At 56.3% G+C, this 18,538-nt stretch overlaps 1 protein-coding gene across 1 annotated transcript; it reads right to left on the bottom strand.

Moving 5' to 3' along the window:
- Positions 1–1,198: 1,198 nt before the first annotated feature.
- On the bottom strand, positions 1,199–5,653 carry ZFP92 (ZFP92 zinc finger protein). Its single transcript, XM_055338150.1, has 5 exons — positions 5,595–5,653; positions 4,367–4,417; positions 4,049–4,175; positions 2,926–3,030; positions 1,199–2,553 (listed from the first exon to the last, which is right to left on the bottom strand). Exons 2-5 carry the CDS (start codon positions 4,397–4,399, stop codon positions 1,199–1,201), a joined length of 1,620 nt encoding a protein of 539 aa, XP_055194125.1. The 5' UTR covers positions 4,400–4,417; positions 5,595–5,653.
- Positions 5,654–18,538: the final 12,885 nt, after the last annotated feature.

Raw genomic sequence — 18,538 nt, 5'->3', positions numbered from 1 at the left:
GGACGGAACAGGGGGAGCCTGTCCGCCGCAGCCCGCGGGAGCCTGAGGTCAATGCCATTTAGAAGGGTGTGCCCTGTCTCATCAGGGATCTGCTTCTCCTGCCCGAGTGCACCTCACAGGGTGCGGGGGGCGCGGGGTGGGGTGATTCTTATTTAAGGAGTGAGTCACCAACACTCTCATATGGCAAAAATCTCCATCTTTAACTTACGTTACTCCTGAATGCAAAAATATCCAAAGCAGCCGAACCTGCAATATTATAAAAATGTCCTGCGAAAGGCAGATCGAACGAGAGAGCCGTTACGGGGCCCGCTCTGCGCAAAATCCGAACCCATCCTGTTTCTTTTCCGATCCGACGATCGGCAGCAGCCACGGGGGGGGGGGCTGCTTGAGGGGGAGCAGCTAAGTGTGAAGCTTCAGGCACTGAGGGTGGGAGGAGGGGCAGGGAGGCCGGGGTGGTCATTGCTGGTGGGGTCTGGGGGGGCAGAAGGCAGTGAGGAGGGTGAGCCTGGGGGGCAGGGGGGCAGCGCAGCTGGTGCCCTGTCTTACCGGGAGCCCACACTGACGGGAGAGGCCGGAGGGTCCCCCGTCCCCCCGCCCTGGCCCAGGGCTCCGAGAAGAGGGGACCTGGGTGCTGCTTGGCCTCTAGAGGCAGCCGGGGGCACCCATGGGAGGCAGTGGCTTTCAGGCACAGGGACAGATGCTGTCCTGTTTCTGCCCACGGGGCAACAGGCTCAGAGGGGAGGCGTCACCTCCTGCGGCCTGACAACTGGGCACGAGCAGTCCATGAGTGTACTGGCCCGAGTCCAACCTCAGACCCTTTCGTGATGACTTTGAGGTGATGTCCCAGTCCGGCCACGGCCTGGTTCTAGAAGTCTCTCCAGTCCCCTCCATTTACAGGCTCCTAGAGGATTAAAGTGCTTTCAGTGCTTCTACCTGGAAACACTAACAAGTCTTGGTGTGAGGCGAACGGTCCCACAGGAGGAGACAGACTGCTCCCCCGGAGCCCCAGGCACCCGAGCCCACGGCCGGCTGTCCTCACACTTGCATGCGTAGCTGCGTGCATCTGCCCAGATGTCCGCTCTGCACGTGTGCCGGCACGCTGGTGCACGCCGGTGCACGCCGCATCGTCACTGAGCACAGGGAGGGGAGCCGGAGGGGCCCCGTGTCCTAATCCCAGGCCTGTCCCGGACCGGCGCCGTCACACCGCGCTGGGAGCGGCCGCACATCCCGGGTCTCCCTGGAGTCTCCGAGCCGTGGGGTGCCGCTCGGACGGGGCTCTTCGGAGGGCCAAGGACGCCAGCGCCTTTTTGCCGCCACTCTTCTCCGAGGGCTTCCCTGCACCACGGGTCTTCTGAGGACGGCCCGGCCACGATCTGCCCTCGAAGGCTTTGCCACACTCGCCGCCCGTGGCGCCCTGGCCGCCTGCACAGGGCTCCTTGCCCTCCGGGACGCGCTGGTGTCCGGGCCGCTGGGCGCCGGGGCCACCCTCGCCGCCGTGCGCCAGCCGGTGCTCCCGCCGGTGCTCCAGGAGCACGAAGCCGCTCGGGAACGCCCGCCCACAGTCTCGGCGCCCGTGGGGCCTCTCCTGGCGGTGAGTGGCCTGGTGCTTGAAGAGGTTGGCCCGGCGGCCGAACGTCCGGCCGCACTCGCTGCACTCATAGGGCTTCTCGCCGCTGTGCACGCGCTGGTGCTGACTGAGCCCCGAGCAGCCCCGGAAGGCCTTCCCGCACTCCTTGCACGCGAACGGCTTCTCCCCGCTGTGCACGCGCTGGTGGTGGATGAGCTGGGAGACGCCCTTGAAGGCCTTCAGGCACTGGCCGCACGCGTAGGGCTTGGCCCCGCCGTGGGTGCGCTGGTGCTCGATGAGGTTGGAGCTCCGGCCGAAGGCCTTGCCGCACTCGGGGCACGCGTACGGCCGCTCGCCGCTGTGCACACGCCGGTGCTCCAGGAGCGCGAAGCGGCGCCGGAAGGGCTTCCCGCACTCGGGGCACGCGAACGGCTTCTCGCCGCTGTGGATGACCTGGTGCTTGATGAGGTTCGAGCTGCGCGTGAACGTCTTCCCGCACTCGGGGCACGCGTACGGCTTCTCGCCGCTGTGGATGCGCCGGTGCTCCAGGAGCGCGAAGCTGCGCCCGAAGAGCTTCCCGCACTCGGGGCACGCGTACGGCTTCTCGCCGCTGTGCACCACCCGGTGCTTGATGAGGTTGGAGCTGCGCGTGAACGACCTGCCGCACTGCTGACACAGGTAGCGCCTCTCTGCGGCGGCCGAGCAGCGCGGCCCGAGGACCGGGCCCGGCCCGGCCCCCCGGCCACTGCCCTGCCTCGCCTCTCCTCCCTCGCCCGGGCAGCCGCTCTGGCCTTCGTCCCCGGGGCGGTCACCCCCGCTGCGGCCTGCCTCTGGAGAATAAGCAGCTTTCCCTCTGTGCCCCGGCGTGTCCCCCGGTGGCCCGGCTCCCTGGCTCTTGTTATTACCGGCTGGAAGGTCGGTCCTTGGGAGTTCCTCTAAGCAATGTCTCGGCTTCGAAATCGACGTCCTGGTCTTGATCCTGTCGTCTAGAAAGACAGAGAATACCCACTAGTGTCACTCGCTCCCTGGAGCTTGATTTAGGGCTCGTTCTCCCTTCTTCCTCCCACACCAGAGCCCAGGAGGGATGAATCCAGAGAGGAGGACGCGCGGAAGGCGCAAGGTGATTGCCCGCACACAGGACAGGAAGGCGGGAGAACGTGGGAATGAGCTGGAAGCAGCAGAACTGCAGTGACCCCGCAGGAGGTGCTTCCTTCATCTGGAGCCTCAGCGGGAACTCCCTGTGACGTTTAGGTCTGCCACAAAAGCGAATTGCTCACCCAAAGTGGTGGCACTACCCTCCTCTGACTGCTGCTGTTTGTGAGTGGCGCGGGCGAGGCGGCCCAGGGCCCCACACTCACCTGTCTGCATCCCTGCGGCGGCCGGTGTTCCACACATGTCTGCTCCCCAGGGCCCCTCTCCTTGTTCCAGCCAGGAGACCAGGTGAGGCTTGGAGGACAAAAAGCCTGTCCATGGAAATGAAGCAGATCAGTCGCTCTGGAACCCAGCCCAGCCTTAGTATCTTCAGGAACAGAGAACAAAGAACTTTCTAGAGAGGGCCACTGGGAAGGTCCAGAGTAAGGACAGAGCCTCTGTAAGGAAGGAAAGGACTATGAATGTACACGGGCCAGGCAGGCATGGTGGCGGTGAGGGGGGCCAGGAGGATAATGATGTTACCATGTTGTCTGCAGAGAGGACCGGAGGCTCGTGGGAAATGGGGAATGTGAGTGATGATCCCAAGGGACAAGGGGCTGGAGCAGGGACCCAGAGGGGGCAAGGCCCCAGCAAGTATTAGGAAGCAGACAGAGCTGAGGAACGCCTGTGCCCCAAAAGCCTCGTTTCCACCATTCAACGGAACAGATGTCTCAGTTCCTTAGGCCAAACTCAACCGACGATTCCAGAACTCCCCTTGACCCCTGGATCTGTGCAGTGAGGGTCAGAAAGAACCAAGGGGAAGAAACTAGCCTCCCTCTGTGTGGTGAGATTACAGAGATGAGATCTGTAGGGAAGAGATGCAGCAGGGGAGCGTGCCTAGCTCCTTTCTGGATTTCTCCAGGCTCAACACCAAGTGCCGGTCTTAGCCTCCATACAAGGAAAAGGAGCAGCTCCGCTCTATAACGTGAAATGAATGTGCGAGTCAACCTTGAGAAGAATGAGTTAAGTCTACAACAGTGGATATAAATATTCAAGGATAATGTGCACCCATCTTTTGCATAGAAGAGGTGCATGTGACCCCTGAGCTCATATGCAAAGTAAGTTTGATCCCCCCACCCCCACCCCGCGCATTTACCACTTACAAGTCAAAAGCATCTAGCGGCAAACCATTCTACAGACACAGAAGCCAAAAGCTGGGCTGCAGCAGATTACTGCTCCCATGCGAAAATGCATTTATTCTTGGGCCCACAGTCACCAACAAAGCAACTTAAAAATAAACTGAGTTTGGAGACAGAGTAGTGGGACCGGACACGTGTGTCACATCCTTACCCAGTGACTCTAAATGGCCATAGTTCTCCAGCATCACTCTCTTGTATAGGATCCTTTGTCGGAGGTCCAGAAGCTTCCATTCTGTCTTGGTGAAGTACACAGACACGTCTTCAAATGATACCAGCACCTAAAACGAGCCATTACTGTGGCTGAGGGGAATTCGCCCCCATGAGTCCCAGGATAAGAGGGCAGCAATTAAACATGGGGTGGGGGGACCCGAGAACCCAGCATTTAAGGGGGGACTGGGAGTTGCAGGAGCTGCAAGGTGGGGGGACACGTGGAGGCGGCAGATGGAGACAATCAGGGAGCCCCACTCACCTTGGGTCTGGCCTTCAAGAGGATGGCCGCCATCGCAGGGGTGCAGACAAGCTATGGGGGTTGGAAAAGCTCAGTGTGAGATGAGGCGCACCCAACTCCACACGACCTCATCCAAGTCAGGTCCCATTCCCAGCAACTGGGGGACAGGACTTCGCCACATCCTTATGGGGGACCCAGTCCAACCCACTGACACTTTCCCAAACCGAGCTTCTGTCCTGGCTCGTCACCTGGGCGGTGGGCCACCAGACAGGGAGTCTTTCTTCCTCTTTTTTGCTTCCTTCTTGCCATGCAGGCGGCACCCCACCCTGACTTTCCAGCCACCCATAGAAGCTCCACTGCCGCTACCCCTTTTCCTCTGAGTGCCGGGTTGCTCACAGGAAAACTGTAGCACACACACACACACACACACACACAGCACTCCACCCATAAACAGACTCACTCTCCAGGAAAAGAGAAAGACGAGAATAGCAAGACGCACTTTGGGGGGATTTACAATAGCTGGAGGGGCGCTCTCGGAAGGGGTGAGCTGAAGGCTGAGAGCTGAAGGCTGGGGGCAAGCACAGACAGTAGCAGGTAAGGGCATGGCCCATATCCAGGCCTCAGACAGGCCCAAGCTTAGGGGTCCTGGTGTTGAAACTGGGGGCGGGTGGGGAGTGCAGAGGGTGAAGCCATGTGGCTGCTCTGGGGACAGAATCAGATTTCTCTGCGTCAGTTCTCAATGCTGGAGAACAGTGGGGGCAAAAGGGACTTTGCTCCGAGGATGTTATCCCCACCAACTGGAGACCACAGTGTGGAACTGCCCGGTGGGGAAGCCGAAGAACCAGGTGGTGGCTGGTGGGGCAGTGGGTCCAGGGTGCTTACGCTGTGTGGGTGACCGCAGCTTATTTCTGCTACAGGAGAGAGGGCGACATTTTTGATGCCTGCATTCAGTCATTTGGGATATTATGCTGCTTGAAATTAGCATTGTGTTAAGGATTAAAAACGACTTCAACACAAACAGCAGACTTCCTTAGGGTTGAAGAAACCTTACTGAGAAACAACAAAATGGGAAAGTGTTATTTGGCTCCCTTATGACTTAGGAAATTCAAGCCTACATTGGCTTTATCAGGATGAAGCAGGCAAACCAAAAAGGCTGGAAAACACCCTCCACATGATTAACCATGGATCTTCTAAATTCTCAGAAAAGTAGTGAAGCAATGCCAGCTTATCTCATTCCAATAAGAGCTACCCTTAGAGTCAGGCCAAGGGCGGATTGTCCTGTGCGGTCGGTGGGCCCAGTGCCCAAGGGCAGGCTGTCTCGCGATGGGTGCAGCTTCCATCAAGTGCCTAGGATGGGAAGGACATACACAAATGAGACATAAAAGCTCCTCCTCCTCCTCCTTAAAAAAAAAAAGGAGAGAGGGCAAGGGGACAGGGTCCCAAGGCACTTAAACTCCTGCAAGGTCCCTCATCACCCAGGATCAGCTGTCAATCAACATTGGCCCAGAATAAGTAAACTCATATATCAGACAAAGAAATTTCTATTAATCAGAGAGGAAGACTCCTTTAAGGTGGGATGCACACTGAGACCACTGGGTGGAAGACCCAGGGAGAGGGGATGACCACATGATGTCAAAATGTCCTCCCCTGTGCACTGCTGGCCACGCGACAGAAAACCAGCCTGAGGGCTGGACGGAGGCAACACGGACCTGCTGTGAGGACGCCACCCCAGGGGAGCGCCCAAGGCTCTTGCCAAAGCTCCACCCAATTCTCACCCAGCCTTGGGACCCCACACCCAGTTCATAAGGGATCTTATAAAGGAAGAAGGAGCACTTCAACACGCCCTGTGAGGAAGCAACCAGCATGTCTGTCTTCGGCTCAGGTCGTGATCCCAGGGTCCTGGGATCGAGTCCCCGCAGGGAGCCTGCTTCTCCCTCTGCCTGTGTCTCTGCCTCTCTCTCTCTCTGGGTCTCTAATGAATAAATAAATAAAATCTTAAAAAAAAAAAACGGCCAGTAGTCAAGTGCACCCTCCTGATGAGACGCTGGCGTGCAGGAAAGGGGAGTCAAAGGCACTGGGGACCCTGACAGGAGACTGCGGGCGGCTCTCGGAGGACAGTGGGTGGGGGCTGGTGCTGCTCACATGTTGGATGGATAATGGCCCTGGGTCATGGAAGGACATGTCCTTCTGGAAGCACTTAGGGAGAAAGCAGCGTGGGAACTTATTTTAAAATATTAGCCCTTAGAAACGACAAATACCCACCATTTGCTTCGACGTGGATGGAACTGGAGGGTATTATGCTGAGTGAAGTAAGTCAATCGGAGAAGGACAGACAGTGTATGGTCTCATTCATTTGGGGAATATAAAAAATAGTGAAAGGGAATAAAGGGGAAAGGAGAGAAAATGAGTGGGAAATATCAGAAAGGGAGACAGAACACGAGAGACTCCTAACTCTGGGAAACGATCAAGGGGTAGTGGAAGGGGAGGTGGGCGGGGGGTGGGGGTGACTGGGTGACGGGCACTGAGGGGGGCACTTGGCGGGATGAGCACTGGGTGTTATGCTACGTGTTGGCAAATTGAACTCCAATAAAAAAATCTAAAAAAAAATAAAATATTTCAGCAAAAACAAAGGAAAGAGAAAACGGGGGAGGGAAGGGGAAACAAAGAAAGCGAGGAGCAAACATGAGGCAGGAGGGAGGCCTCTGAGCTGTGCAGCTGCGCTCTATTAGGCTCCCCTCTCTCTCTCTCTCTCTCTCTCTCTCTGTTGGCTCAATGCACTCCTGCTCTCATCAAAAGGGAAAGTGCTCTGCTGCCGCCTCAGGACATAAACACAGCGACCACGTGACTCAGCACTTTCACTCCCAGGTGTATGTTCAAAAGACCTGGAAACAGGTGTTCACACGACACCGTCTGCAGCCAGGTTAACTGCAGCCTAGGACAGCAGCCGGAAGGCGGACACGACCCAAGATGGTGCACAGACCAGATGTGGTCTGTACACACGACGGAATGTTCTGGCGCCGTGAAGGGGAGTGAGGTACTGATCCACGCTACAGGGTGGATGAACTTGGGAGCCGCCGCGCTCAGCGACAAAAGCCAGACACGGATAGAAAAGGCCTCACACAGGATGATTCCACGTATATGAGGAGACCTGATACTTCACAAGAGTTGTCTTGACCTAGTTTTGAGGTTAGGTGAGAAAATTGTCTTTTCTCTGCCCTTTGCGGGCACTTTGCTAAGCCCCCGCCCCAATGATCTCCCTCATTGGGGCGCCTCCCTCTGGGACCACTAAGCACCCCCCCCCATCTGGCTCCCACACTCCGGGGCCAGGTACCAGACAAGCAGGGACAGCTCCAGTGCCAGAGCCGGAGGACACCATCCCCACTCTGCACGGGGCTCCTGCAGGAACTACCGACCCCTACCCCAGGTGCCCCCCACGTGGCCCCACGGGGCAGCCTGCTGTCCCTCGCAGCCCTAAGCTACACAGTTCTGCCTTTCATCACTCCGAATGTCACTGACCTGTGATTTGCCATCAAAAAAATCTTTGAGTCTTATAAAAGGGTGGCCCCTGCGGCACAGGGAAATCCCGAGGGTCAGAGAGCAGATGGGGAGGGCGTGGAGACCAACGGCTCCGTGGAAGGGGCTTCTCCCTGGGGTGATAAAAAGGTTCTGGAACTAGAAAGAGGTGGTGCTTGCCCAACACTGTGAATGTATTTCATGCCCCTGGATTGTTGGCTTTACAGCCAACAATTTTATGCTCTGTGAAAATTATCTCAAAAATCAAAGGGGGAAGGCGGGACCCCTGGGTGGCTCAGTGGTTGAGCATCTGCCTTCGGCCCAGGGCGTGATCCCGGGGTCCTGGGATCCAGTCCCACATCGGGCTCCCCACAGGGAGCCTGCTTCTCCCTCTGCCTGTGTCTCTGCCTCTCTCTCTGTGTCTCTTATGAATAAATAAAATATTTTAAAAAAGATTAAATGGGGAAGGTGTCACTGTCAAGTAATCCTTCTGATGTCCATAGGTTACATATGTTTTGAGAAATAGCACAAACTTCTTTGCCATGACTGTACTGCTAGGTCATGATCCATTTTGGAAAATCCACAAGTCGAAAGGAAGAAGTGTTATCCCTAGCCCCACCCCCACCCCCAACATGCTGGGCTCCCCTCCGAGCCCCCAAGAGAGAAGAGATGCTTGAGCTGTGACCTCCTGAGGGAAACACCATGCACAGGGGGAGCCAACGCTGAAGCTCAACACCACGAGGCGCACCCAGGCGAGCCAGCCATGCGAAGCGGTCACACCCAAGTGTCCATCCCTGAGACCTGGGCCCCCAAAGGCAGCATACTTTCAAGTCTCGGAAAGAAAGATATGGCAAGCTCTCCTCGCGGACCCTAATGCCACGTAGGAAAGGGGGGACACTCCTGAGCACGCGCATAAGGAAGGACCAGGAAGGTGGGCCGCCTGAGCAAAGGAGAAGCTGAAGGATGATTGCAGGCCATGAAAACTCAGGTCTCCCCGAAACCCGAAACCCGACACTAAGCATACAGGGGAAGGGCCTCAGGGAGCGGTGCCTCAGGCAAGAAGCCAGGAAGGCCCCTCGGCCTGGTAAGCAGGTGCCCCGCGTCCTCCAGGGCTGGCGCACCCCAAGGAGGGGAGCGGAGTCGCACCGTGCTCCGTGCTCCGTGCTCGCTGCCTGGCCCAGGTGAAGCCGAGTGTGCGCCCGCGCCCCCGCCCCCGCCCCGGGGAAGGAGAGGACCGGTGCTGCCAAGTGAAATGCATCATGGCTCAGGCAAGGGAGAGGCAGCCCGTGGGCTTCGCTGCTGATGCCTCGAGGAGACCACGAGGTGGGGCTATTTCCCCAGAAAAAGAAAACAGAAAACAACTGAAAGGCAGGCAGCAGTGCCACCGGCCGATCAGGGAGACCCAACATAGACCCCTAACTCTGGGAAACGAACTAGGGGTGGTGAAGGGGAGGAGGGCCGGGGGTGGGGGTGACTGGGTGACGGGCACTGGGGGGGCACTTGACGGGATGAGCACTGGGTGTTATTCTGTATTTTGGCAAATTGAACACCAATAAAAAATAAATTTATTATTAAAAAAATAAAGTAGGAAAAAAAAGGAATTGGGGCTGTTTCATCTGCAAGGAGTGACGCAGGGCAGCTGCAGTCAGGCTCCTTCCTTCCTGGTGGAAGTTGCCCTGAGCTCCAGCAATTCAACACCCCAAGTCCCTCCTCCTGGCGCCTGGAGTCTTCCCTGGGGACCACAGCACTTGCTACCCACCTGGTGGAAGGGCCTGGGGCCCCAGGGACTAGGGAGGCCACAGGTCAGCTCAGGGTCTTCAGGGCTGCCCGACCCGGCAAAGCCCCCACCTGTGACAATCATCCTTGCCACTGCTGTACCCCTGCTCTGGGGGACGGGGGGGGGGGCAGAGGCTGAAGCGCGCATACAGAGGGCCACCTCCTAATGGGGTTCTGTCCTTCCCTGCTCAACGGCCTCCCCGGGGTGCCCGTTTGACCCAGAGTCAACCCACCTGGCCCTTCCCCACCTCACCCTCCCCTCCTCCCACCCGCTTGCTCCCTGTGCTCCTGCCACACTGCCCTCTGAGCATTCCCTCCCGAGCACCATGCCACTCATACCTCAGGGCCTTTGCACTGGTTGTTCGCCCGTGTGGAACAGTGTCATCTCCTAGCCACACTACTTAAACTTGTAATCCAACTCCTCCCCAGCCTTCCTCTGCTCTCTTCCCTCCGGGGCACGCACCGCTATGGAACACAGCCTAATTCTGAGTTTACAATGTCTGTGCCCTGCCACTGGCACTGGACCCCCGGTGGGGCGACAGGTCTGCAGCGGCGTGGCCCACCCTGGCTGCCCAGACGATCTGCTGGGCCCGAGGGCTGCGAGAACCAGTTCCCCCGGCTCCGCTCGGCTCACTCCCTCTCCCGCTCTTGAGGGGCTTCCGTCCCACCAACGCTTGGCACCAGCAAGGGGCAGGCCCCTGAGGCACAGGGACACGTGCGGGACCCTCACAGCCTGTGCCCGCGAAGCGGAGTGCGGGACCTCGCACCACCAGCCACCCTGCGCTCCCCAGCACCGAGGCGCAAGAACCCACACTTACCCGGTGCCGGGGCTCTCGTCCAGCCCTGGGGGCAGGGGCAAAGCGCGGTCGCAGGAGATGACCTGGGACACACAGAGGCTGCCTTTCCCGGGGCGTTCCCTGGCCCCTCGCCCCTCGCCACCTGCCGGGCCGGCGTGCCGGGCTCCGCGGGCCCCCTCCCCCCTAGGCTGTTTCCCGCCCCCGGCCCTTCGCAGGCCTGAGGCCAAGGCTGCCGCCTCCGAGAAGCCCTCCGGGACAACCGCCCCGGGAGACGGCCGGATTCCCTGCCGGGTGTCGTCCCGGCGCCGCTGCGGGGAGGCGCGTTCTGCGGGGCCGTCGTCCGTCCAGCGGACCAGCGCCGAGCGGCCCGGGGCGCGGGCGGGGAGCGGGCGGGGCCGGGGCGGCGGCGGCGTGGGAACCCGGCGCGGGGGGTGGGGGGCATGGAGCATGCGCGGCGCGGCGGGAGCGCGGCCCGGCCTCGCGAGTCCCCGCGCGCCCCACGGGGGTCCTGGCCCGACTCCCCGCGCGCACCCCGGCACCTCTGCTTCCCATCCGGGCGGCTTCCAGGACTTGGGGCGCAGCGGTCCGCCCGCCGCGGTGCCCCCAGGGGACAGGGGAGGGGCGGCATTGGCCCAACACCTCCCATGGGTGAGAACCGGGGCCTTTCCGTCCGGCCCGTCGTCTGTGCAGCGGTTCGGGATCCATGGGACCCTGCAGGGCACCCAGGAAGACACGGGCGCCCTTAAGCCAGGAGGGCAAAGCTGAGAAAATGGGGTGCCCTGAGCGGGCACTGGGGAGGGGCCCCGCCCGTGCAGACACACGGAGGGAAAGAGAGTAGTGAGAAGAGCTGCATCCGTCTCCCCTCGGCCGCCCCCCCCCCACCTTCTGCACGGTGAGCCCTTGGGGTCTCCGTTTTTCAACAGGTCACCATTCAGGTGGCAGAACCAGGATTGAAATGCACGGCCGACCCGGGACACGCGCCACCCCCCCACCCCGCCCCAGAATGAATTCCTGGAGATCAGGACTGTGAGAAAGGAGGTCAAAGAAAAGCAACAGGAAGACGCAGCTTACTGGGGGGCTCCCCCTTGTCTCACCCAGTCCCGGGGTGGGGGTCAGGGTGGTGGGAATTGAGCACAAGGTGAGCACCCCCTCTGCCTCTGAGCTGTACCCCTTCTTACAAAACCAGAGCTCAGGCACTTCTTTCTTCCCAATGGCCCTAAGCCCTGGTCGGGACAGCCTTGGTTTGTAGTGAGAGCTCTTCAGCATGCGGGTGCTTTCCGGACGGCAGCCGCTTGCCCCCCGCTTTAGCGGGAGAGCTAGGACACCCACTTAGGGTGCTTCTGGCTGCAGGGAGCAGGCCTCGTAGGATGCCAAGGACAGCACAGCTTTGGGGACCCTTCCCCGGAACTGAGGCAGAGAAGTCACCTGTGGTCCCTCTCTCTGAGCTCTGATGCTCAATCTTGTCCTCTCACCCGGTGACTGGCTGAGCCGGCCTGGGTCTGGGCTCTTGAGGTACAACTGGGTGAACAGTGGTCCCTCAAAAGATGTGTCACGTCCTAATTCGTGGAACCTGTGACTGACCTTTTCAGGAAAAAGTATCTTTCTTCGCAGATGTGATGGAGGTACGAATCTTGAAATCATCTTGGGTTCTCCAAGTGTGCCCTAAATCTGATGACCAGGATCCTTATTTTTTTTAAATAGTATTTATTTATTTGAGAGAGAGAGAGAGAGAGAGAAAGAGAGAGAGCACACGTAGAAGCACGGGTTGCAGGACACAAGGAGGGAAAAGTAGGCTCCCCACTGAGCAGGGAGCCTGTTGTGGAGCTCTATCCCAGGACCCTGGGACCATGATCTGAGCCTTAGGCAGATGCTTCACTGACTGAGCCCCCCAGGCACCCCAACAAGGGTCATTATAAGAGACAGAAGATACACATGGAGAGAAGTCCACATGCCGACAAAGACCCAGGCTGGGGTGGTGCAGCCCCAAAGCCAGGAATGCTTAGAGCCCCATGAAACTGGACAAGGCAAGGAAGACGTCTCTGCTCCCTGACTTTGGAAGGAGTGCAACCCTGCCCACACCTCTATTTTGGGCTCTGGCCTCCAGAACCATGAGATAGTACAATCTTACTGTTTCAAGCTACCTGGTTTGTGGGAATTTGTTGCAGCAGCCCCAGAAAACTCATACACAAGGGAGGGGCCTGGTCATGAGCCAGCAGGAGAAGGGGCTGGGCCTCTATGCCCCCCATCAGCTAGGAATAATGGGAGGGGGCAACTGTGGATAAGGTAGCCCCTTTGGCCTTGGGCACTCAGCCCTTACAGGAGGGAGGGAGCAAGAGCCTGAGGCCACGGGGAAGGTGCTAGAAGTGCAGTCCAGCATCCACTACAGCGTGCAATGGCTGTAACAGGGCTATACAAATAGAGAAAAGAGAGACAATGCACAATTGTGTTCCACGGTTTTGGGTTACCATTAACTAAAGTTAGTAGGAGGGTATGATGCTGAGTGAAGTAAGTCAATCGGAGAAGGACAAACATTATATGGTCTCATTCATTTGGGGAATATAAATAATAGTGAAAGGGAATAAAGGGGAAAGGAGAAAAAATGTGTGGGAAATATCAGAGAGGGAGACAGAACATGAAGACTCCTAACTCTGGGAAACGAACTGGGGGTGGTGGAAGGGGAGGTGGGCGGGGGGGGGCGAATGGGTGACGGGCACTGAGAGGGGCACTTGGCGGGATGAGCACTGGGTGTTATTCTATATGTTGGCAAATTGAACACCAATAAAAAAATAAATTTATAAAATAAAAAAATAAAAAAATAAAGTTAGTCTGGAGAGCATCAGGATGCCAGAAGCAAAAGAAATGGATAAACCAGGACATCTGGGGGGCTCAGTGGTTGAGCATTTGCCTTTGGCTCAGGGTGTGACCCCAGAGTCCCAGGATCAAGTCCCTCATCAGGCTCCCCACAGGGAGCCTGCCTTCCCCCTCTACGTTCCTGCCTCTCTTTCTGTGTCTCTCGTGAATAAATAAATAAAATATTTTATGGTCTCATTCATTTGGGGAATATAAAAAATAGTGAAAGGGAATAAAGGGGAAAGGAGAGAAAATGAAAATATCAGTGAGGGTGACAAAACATGAGAGACACCTAACTCTGGGAAAGGAACAAGGGGTGGTGGAAGGGGAGGTGGGCGAGGGGGGTGGGGGTGACTGGGTGACAGGCACTGAGAGGGGCACTTGGCGGGATGAGCACTGGGTGTTATGCTATATGTTGGCAAATTGAACTCCAATAAAAAATAAAAAATAATAAGTTAAACATTTTTTTTCTTAAAAAAATAGATAAACCCATAATTGTTATCAGGGTGAAAATTTTCCTTCTAGATTTTTTTCTATTTTTTTTTCTTATGAGGAGTTTCAAACACACACCAAGCCTAGAGTAGTAAAACGAAAGCCCGCGGTGCAGTGGCCAGCTCCAGCAGTGACTTGCACGCGGCCATCCTGCTCCATCCCGCCTCCCACCTGCCTTCCCTTATTGTGGAGGGAGGCCCAGCCTTCCTTGAGAGAGGCAGCCCCCCCACCCCCCACCCCAGCCAGGGAACGGTGCCCTGAGGGCCACAAGCCCAGATTTGGCCACTCTGCAACAGGTCCCAGGGACCTCAGTGGGGAAGGGGACTGAGGAGGAGTCCAGGGGAATCTCACATTGTCAGTGGGAAGTGAGGGAGCCTCTTGCTCGGGAAGAAGGGACCTGTGCCAGGGGTGGGAAGGCCAGGCCTAAGGAGGCCATGGGACAAATTTGCAGGGGGCGGCCTCTGGGGTGGTGCCAGCAAAAGGATACCCCCCCCCCCCCGCTGTGTGCTGTGGCTGACTTGCTCTGCCAGCCCATTCATGGAGGGGGCAGTCTGGGGCACCTGCAGAGCCTGGAGTGGTGTCGTCTAGGCCCCAGACACTAGCTGAGGTTGACAGAGCCCAGGCCTGACTACAACATGTGAGGTGAGCTTGTTTGTGAACAGATGTACAAGACAAGCTGTTTCTTTTCTTTTTTCTTTTTCTTTTTCTTTTTCTTTATTCATTCATGAGAGACGCAGAGACACAGGCAGAGGGAGAAGCAGGCTCCCAGTGGGGAGTCTGGTGGGGGACTCGATCCCAGAACCCCAGGGGTCATGACCTGAGCCGAAGGCAGACGCTCAACCCCTGAGCCCCCCAGGCGCCCCAAGACAAGCTGTTTCTATGCAGGTCCCCTCACCTCTGCATGGATGGAGTGTGGAGGGGCGTCCAAACCGTAGCCCTGGGAGACAGGGGCCCTGGGGCGCGCTGTAGCTGGGGATGCACGTGGCAGTCGGTGCTCCAGGTCACATGGTCAGAACACCGAGTGAGTGGCTCGTGTGGTGGGGGATGTCCTGTCACACGCGGGCCAATCCTCATACCCTTGGGGCCCTCAGAGCCAGGCTGGTGGGGGCAGCGATGCTGGGATTGGGTGCCAGGAGGGAGCAAAGCCCTCCCTTCCAAACAGGCCACTTTGGCATTTGTGGGTCAGAAGCTCAGGTGGAGCCGGAGGTCTTCTGATGACTGCAGTTGTTGCTCCGGGCCCTGAATGTCCCAGAGGGCAGCCACCACGGTCCCTTTGCCGTGCCTCCTCACTGTGGCCACCACTGTCCCCCACCGTGTGTCCCTAGGTGCCACGCTGCCCCAAGGCCCAGCTTCTTTCTAGTGTCAAGTCTTGGCTCTGGCATCTGGCTGCTCTGTGGGTCGGGGAAGGTCTGTCGGTAGCAACCGGGACCCGCGCTTCCTCGATCCCGCCCAGAGAGAGAGAAGCCCTCCTCAGACAGAATGTGGATCCTTCCCTTCCTCTCTGTGGGCCATTTGGGTGATGGGCTGCCCAGATCACTAATAGTCGCCCTAGGAATGCCATGCGCCGCTGGCCTTGGACCACTCAGGTGTCCCTCTGGGTTTGAGGATGGGGGGTTACCATCCCTTGAGCTGCACGGGGAAGGGACAGACACATGTAGCAAAGATGAAAGGGGAAAATGGCTTCTGGGAGGGCAGCCAGCAGTGTCCTGTCTCCAGGCATTCCTTTGGGTGACAGGGACTGTGGCCAGAAGGAACACCAACTTTTCCACGATGTCCTGGTGGAGGGGAGGGTCATGTTCCAGGAGCCCAGGACAGTTGCTCAGCCCGAGGCTGACCTGCCACCAGCTGTACCTCACTCTCCAGTGACCATTCCCACTAGCGGCCCATCCCCTGGCCCATGCCTACACTTGGGAGGTGGGGGCAGGTAAGGCATGTCTGTATGTGGATTTGTCCTTGGGCCACCTGGAATTTTCCATGATGCCCCACTTCTGTCCCAAGCCCAGACGTCTCCTCAGAGTCCCCTTATATCCAGCTGCATTCCAGACATCTACACTTGGATGCTTCCGACTCACATGTCCAAAATGGAACTCATGATTTTCTACCCAGGCTGGTGCTTTTCCCGAGCCCCAGCCACAGTGAGTGGAATCCCCATACACTCACACCAAAGGCCAGAAATTGAGGCTGTACCCCTTGCTCACCTTCCCCATCCAATTATTCCTAGTGTTTGGTTAGGTCTCCACGTGTTTTAGGTCTGTTAAATCTGCCCCATCAGTTCCATGTCACTGTCACTGCTGTTGCTCAGGCCACCGCCATCTATCATGGGACAGCCCCCAGTGCCTCTCAATAGGCTTTCTGCCTCCACTTCGTCCCCCCCCCCCCATCATTCTTCCAAAAGAAAGCCAGATGAAGGATCTGGAAATAGAATGTGATCATGTCACACGCACACACGTGAGTGCACTTGCACCTCTGACTTCGAACTTTTCAAGGTGTTCCCAACTCTTTTAGGTAAAGACCAGCCTCTCCTTGAGGCCCATGAAAACTGCCCGGTCTGTTCTCTCTAGCCTCAGTGCATGGCACTCCCCTCTGCTCCTGCCACACTGGTCTTCTTTCAGTCTGATACTCACCAGGTTTCTTTCAGCCCCAGGACCTTTGCACAGGCAGTTCCATCAACTGATGTGTAGCCCACCTCCCCAAAGAAGAGCAGAAAATGCCAGGTCTGCATGCTCTCAGCTTCCCTTGGCTAGTGCATGGTTTCACGACCCTGGCCCCATCAGTCAGAAGCACCTGCTGCCAACTGAATCCAGAGCTGGGAAGAAGCAGGGGCCACACATATTCCACTAGAGTGGGTGGGTGACAGCAGGGGCAGTTAAGGCCTGTTTGCTGAGGAGTGGCTGCAGCCGTGGTTCTCGTGACAGGGCGCGCATCTTACATTGCTGGTGCAAATCAATGTCTGTGCCCAGTTGTGGGAGGGGGCTTCCGAGGTGCCTTCACTAGCTCAGCGCGGCAGTGGGATCCAGACCCTCGCTCCTCTCTGCAAAGCCTCCAAGGAGGGCACTTGATGGGATGAGCGCTGGGTGTTATCTGTTGGCAAATCGAACTTAAATAAAAACAAATTAAAACAAAACAAAAAAGCCTCCAAGCCTGGCCCTCCAGCCCTCTGCAAATGCCTGTGGGACACCCGCCATCCTTCAGCTTATTCCCTTTGTGCTTCCAGCAACCAGTCTGCTTCTGTCGTGTGCAACTAAGAACTAGGATGGACTAAGGTTCTGCAGAGGCTGTGTGATCTCCCACTGCGTTAGGTAGTCCCTGCCCTGGGCTCAGGGGGGCCGTGGGCTCTTGGAGCTTGGCAGGTCTTTACGCAATCATTTATCGGCTCTTCTTACTCCAGCCTTCTTTTAACATTGCTGTTTGTTAATAGTTATGAATATTTAGAGGCTTCATATTACTTGTTGGAAACCAGATTGAGAGAAAGGATATGTTTTGAGAAACTGAGAGGAAAAAAGATCTAAAGAAAGAAAGAAAACAACAGAACAGAACCCCAGTGATCTGTGGAACAGTATGACCAAAGGCTTAATGTGTGTATTTGGGATCCTAAGAGAGAAGAGAGAGAATGGGAGGAAAAACTGCTTAAAGAAAAAGTGACATTTTCAAAATTGGGAGCTAGATACAATTTGCAGATTCAACAAGTTCTGTGAGCCCCAAGGAAGAGAAATACAAAGAAAAGTCACATGTAGTCGCATCCTGGTCAGAATAATGAAAACAAAGGATAAAGAGAAAATCTGGAAAACAGTCAGCTAAAGCAGTACCTTTAGCTAACCTTTAACAAGAACCCCACTGAGTTCTCATCAGAAACAATGGGCACCAAGAGTCAATGGGACTGCATTTTAAAGGGCTGAACAGGGCACTTGGGTGGCTCAGGGTGTGATCCCGGGGTCCTGGGATTGAGTCCCACATCAGGCTTCCCGCAGGGAGCCTGCTCCTCCCTCTGCCTGTGTCTCTGCCTCTCTTTGTGTGTCTCTCATGAATAAATAAATAAAATATTTAAAAAATATATAAAGTGTCATACAACAACAAAAGACAGCTTTCAACTCAGAACTCTCTATCTCTGGGGAAAAGATTATTCAGAAATGAAGTTGAAATAAGGACCTTTTCAGAGAAATGAAAGCCAAGAGAATTCCTCAATAGACCTGTGCTAATAGAAATGATAAAGGAGGTCTTTCAATCTAAGGAAACACGATAGTGGAAGGAAAATTTGATTTTGGGGTAGAGATGAAGAACACCAGAAATGGTAAACACGTAGGCAAATATTCAAAAAAAAAAAAACCCACATACTTGCTTTTGCTTTGTTTTTAATACATATGATTATTTATTTATTTATTTTTAAGATTTTATTTATTTATTTATTTATTTATTTATTTATTTATTTATTTATGATAGACATAGAGAGAGAGAGCGAGAGAGAGAGGCAGAGACACAGGAGGAGGGAGAAGCAGGCTCCACGCCGGGAGTCCGATGCGGAACTTGATCCCGGGACTGCAGGATCCCGCCCTGGGTCAAAGGCAGGTGCCAAAGCAGGGATGAGCCTGGCTGAACCACCCAGGGATCCCACATATGATTATTTAAAGTAAACATTATAGTTGCATATTGCAGGGTTTTTAAAAAATTTTTTTTATATTGCAGGATTTATACTACAGGTAGACCTAATACACATGGCAACTACAGCATAAGGACTGAGGTAGACGGGGAGTGAATCTATCTGGTGGAA

The sequence above is a fragment of the Nyctereutes procyonoides genome, unplaced genomic scaffold, assembly GCF_905146905.1.
Source record: "Nyctereutes procyonoides isolate TBG_1078 unplaced genomic scaffold, NYPRO_anot_genome, whole genome shotgun sequence".
Classification (NCBI taxonomy): domain Eukaryota; kingdom Metazoa; phylum Chordata; class Mammalia; order Carnivora; family Canidae; genus Nyctereutes; species Nyctereutes procyonoides.
This window is presented reverse-complemented; position numbering and strand designations above follow the sequence as displayed.

Excerpts from the sequence above, each read along its gene's own strand:
- ZFP92 (XM_055338150.1), bottom strand. The coding sequence starts at position 4,399 with ATGGCGGCCATCCTCTTGAAGGCCAGACCCAAG. Across the intron at positions 4,176-4,366 it reads TCTTGAAGGCCAGACCCAAG|GTGCTGGTATCATTTGAAGA; the intron begins GTGAGTGGGGCT and ends GGCTCGTTTTAG. Across the intron at positions 3,031-4,048 it reads TGGCCATTTAGAGTCACTGG|GCTTTTTGTCCTCCAAGCCT; the intron begins GTAAGGATGTGA and ends TTCCATGGACAG.